The sequence below is a fragment of the Eimeria mitis genome, genomic scaffold, assembly GCF_000499745.2.
Source record: "Eimeria mitis Houghton genomic scaffold, Emh_scaff104, whole genome shotgun sequence".
Lineage (NCBI taxonomy): Eukaryota > Apicomplexa > Conoidasida > Eucoccidiorida > Eimeriidae > Eimeria > Eimeria mitis.
This window is the reverse complement of record NW_013567242.1, coordinates 1-1,910: the sequence shown is the minus strand read 5'-3', so window position 1 is coordinate 1,910 and position 1,910 is coordinate 1. Positions and strand designations below refer to the sequence as shown.

At 42.0% G+C, this 1,910-nt stretch overlaps 1 protein-coding gene across 1 annotated transcript in view; it reads left to right on the top strand.

Moving 5' to 3' along the window:
• Nucleotides 1-734, top strand: part of EMH_0078230 (uncharacterized protein) — a gene marked incomplete at both ends in the record, with an annotated part of 1,979 nt that extends 1,245 nt beyond the window's left edge. Inside the window, 3 exons of the mRNA XM_013494118.1 lie at nucleotides 3-65; nucleotides 242-451; nucleotides 575-734. Of these exons, the coding sequence (XP_013349572.1) occupies nucleotides 3-65; nucleotides 242-451; nucleotides 575-734 (433 nt within the window). The remainder of the gene's footprint in view (nucleotides 1-2; nucleotides 66-241; nucleotides 452-574) is intronic.
• Between the last annotated feature and the right edge of the window lie 1,176 nt (nucleotides 735-1,910).

The window sequence follows — 1,910 nt, the reverse complement described above, 5'->3', positions numbered from 1 at the left end:
ACAGCAACTCCAAACTATCGCACACTGGTGCAAGAAGCTCTCACGACCGGACTAACAGAATTCGGGTAAGGAGATGCGATATTCATCTTCGCGAGAGGCAGCTTCTACCTGCTGTCTTAACAAACCAAAGCAACAGCGATGATGCATAGCTCATCTAGCATGCTACCGACGCCACTTTCTCGTCATCCATAGTAAAATGACTACATTTATGTCGTGTTGCGCTGATTTTTTCTACACACAGCACGACATATCCGGCAGACGCATCGGCGTGGGGAAAGATATGGGATAAGGAAAATCTTCCCAGCGTGTTGCACCTTCTAGGAGCCAAAAGCACTAAAGTCGGCTGTGTCATTGGAAACTGTACAAAAACAGCTGGAGAAGAAGCACCAACAAAGTCCGTGCTTTTTTGTGAATTAAGTCCTGCAGTAGCAGACGACGAAGTCGTTTTTGGGTAAGCTTGGTTTTTTGGATTTGAATTTTTAGATGGTTCTTACGCAAGGATTTAGACGTGAACAGCAACAATGGCTGGAGATGCATTCTTCGTTTCTGTCTGGTTGTTTCGTCTTCCTTGCAGCGAGGAGTACTTCAAGGAACTTAGTACACGAAAAACTGAATTAAAAGATATGAAGGAGGAGGATCTGGAGGATCCTATTGTAACCAGCTCTGCAGATGCTGCAGTTCCCAGCATTCTAACTGCCGGTTTGGTCGCCATCCTCGCAGCTATCTCTGCCTAGACAGGCAGATTTCCGCCGCCTACGTAGCTAGCAGCTAGCTAGCTAGCTACCTAGTTATTCCGCTTATCCGTCCTCCCGTATGCGCAGCGAATAGCTGTCGAAACCGCCGTTGTTTGCCTCAGTATGCGAAGGTTCACTTGCTGCGTGATTAGGCTAACTGTCGTTGTTGCTCCGAGCAACATGCTCGATAGAGCATTGAGGTGAAAAGCAGCGAACCTATGAAGAAATATCAGAATGTAAACTTTACATTCTGAGGCCTTTCCACCTCACATGGTGGTTGCGGTTTTCCTTCCGACTTGTTATTATGATCCTACTCTTGTTTCTCTGTGAATATCATTATTTATCCGTGTACATCTCTGCTAGGCAGACGAACTGTATTTTGGTGCAGAGAGCTGCACTAGATACTGAAACAAAGAAATTCATATCAAAAGAGTTGAATTGATACCTGAAATCACTTAATATCTAAAGAATCTCAGAAGCCATACAACCGAAAGACCACGAAAACGAAAATTAAGAATATGAACAACTACATAGCCATTTGTGATTTGCCGTTAGTGTCACGTTTGTACCCCCGAAAATTAATGTAATTGTATGCATATTAATTTGTTTATTTGAATATTCAGCGCAAGCTTTCCTCGTTTCGCAGTCGGAGATAAGCACAGCACAGCACAGCCACACAAGGGAGATGCGCAGCCAGAGAGACACAGTGAATACAATAATATGGACCAACAATGATGTAGTAATCATCATCATGATGATGTAGTAATAGTCTACAGAGGTGCGAAAACAAACAGATCAAAAGAAACGCATATAACCAAATGCACGCTTTTCATAGGGTTACTTGCCCCCCTAGAAATAGATACTGCAGATGTAAGTACAGTCGGAGGATAACTTTGTACGGTTTATGCTGCTTCTTAAAAGATCATATAGATAAGATTCCAGCAGTACTGCCTTCCATGACACTCGTCGACTTCACCGACTTATATTAACTTCTTCAGTTTTTCAACACAAGGATTGCTTGCAGGGGCAGTAATGCCAGCTTGCGTGAAAGCAGCTGAAGCTACAACAATAGGAACATACAAGTGTTATATATATGTGCTGCTACTGGGAACATATACGTATATATATATATATATATATATATATATATATATATATATATATATATGTATATAT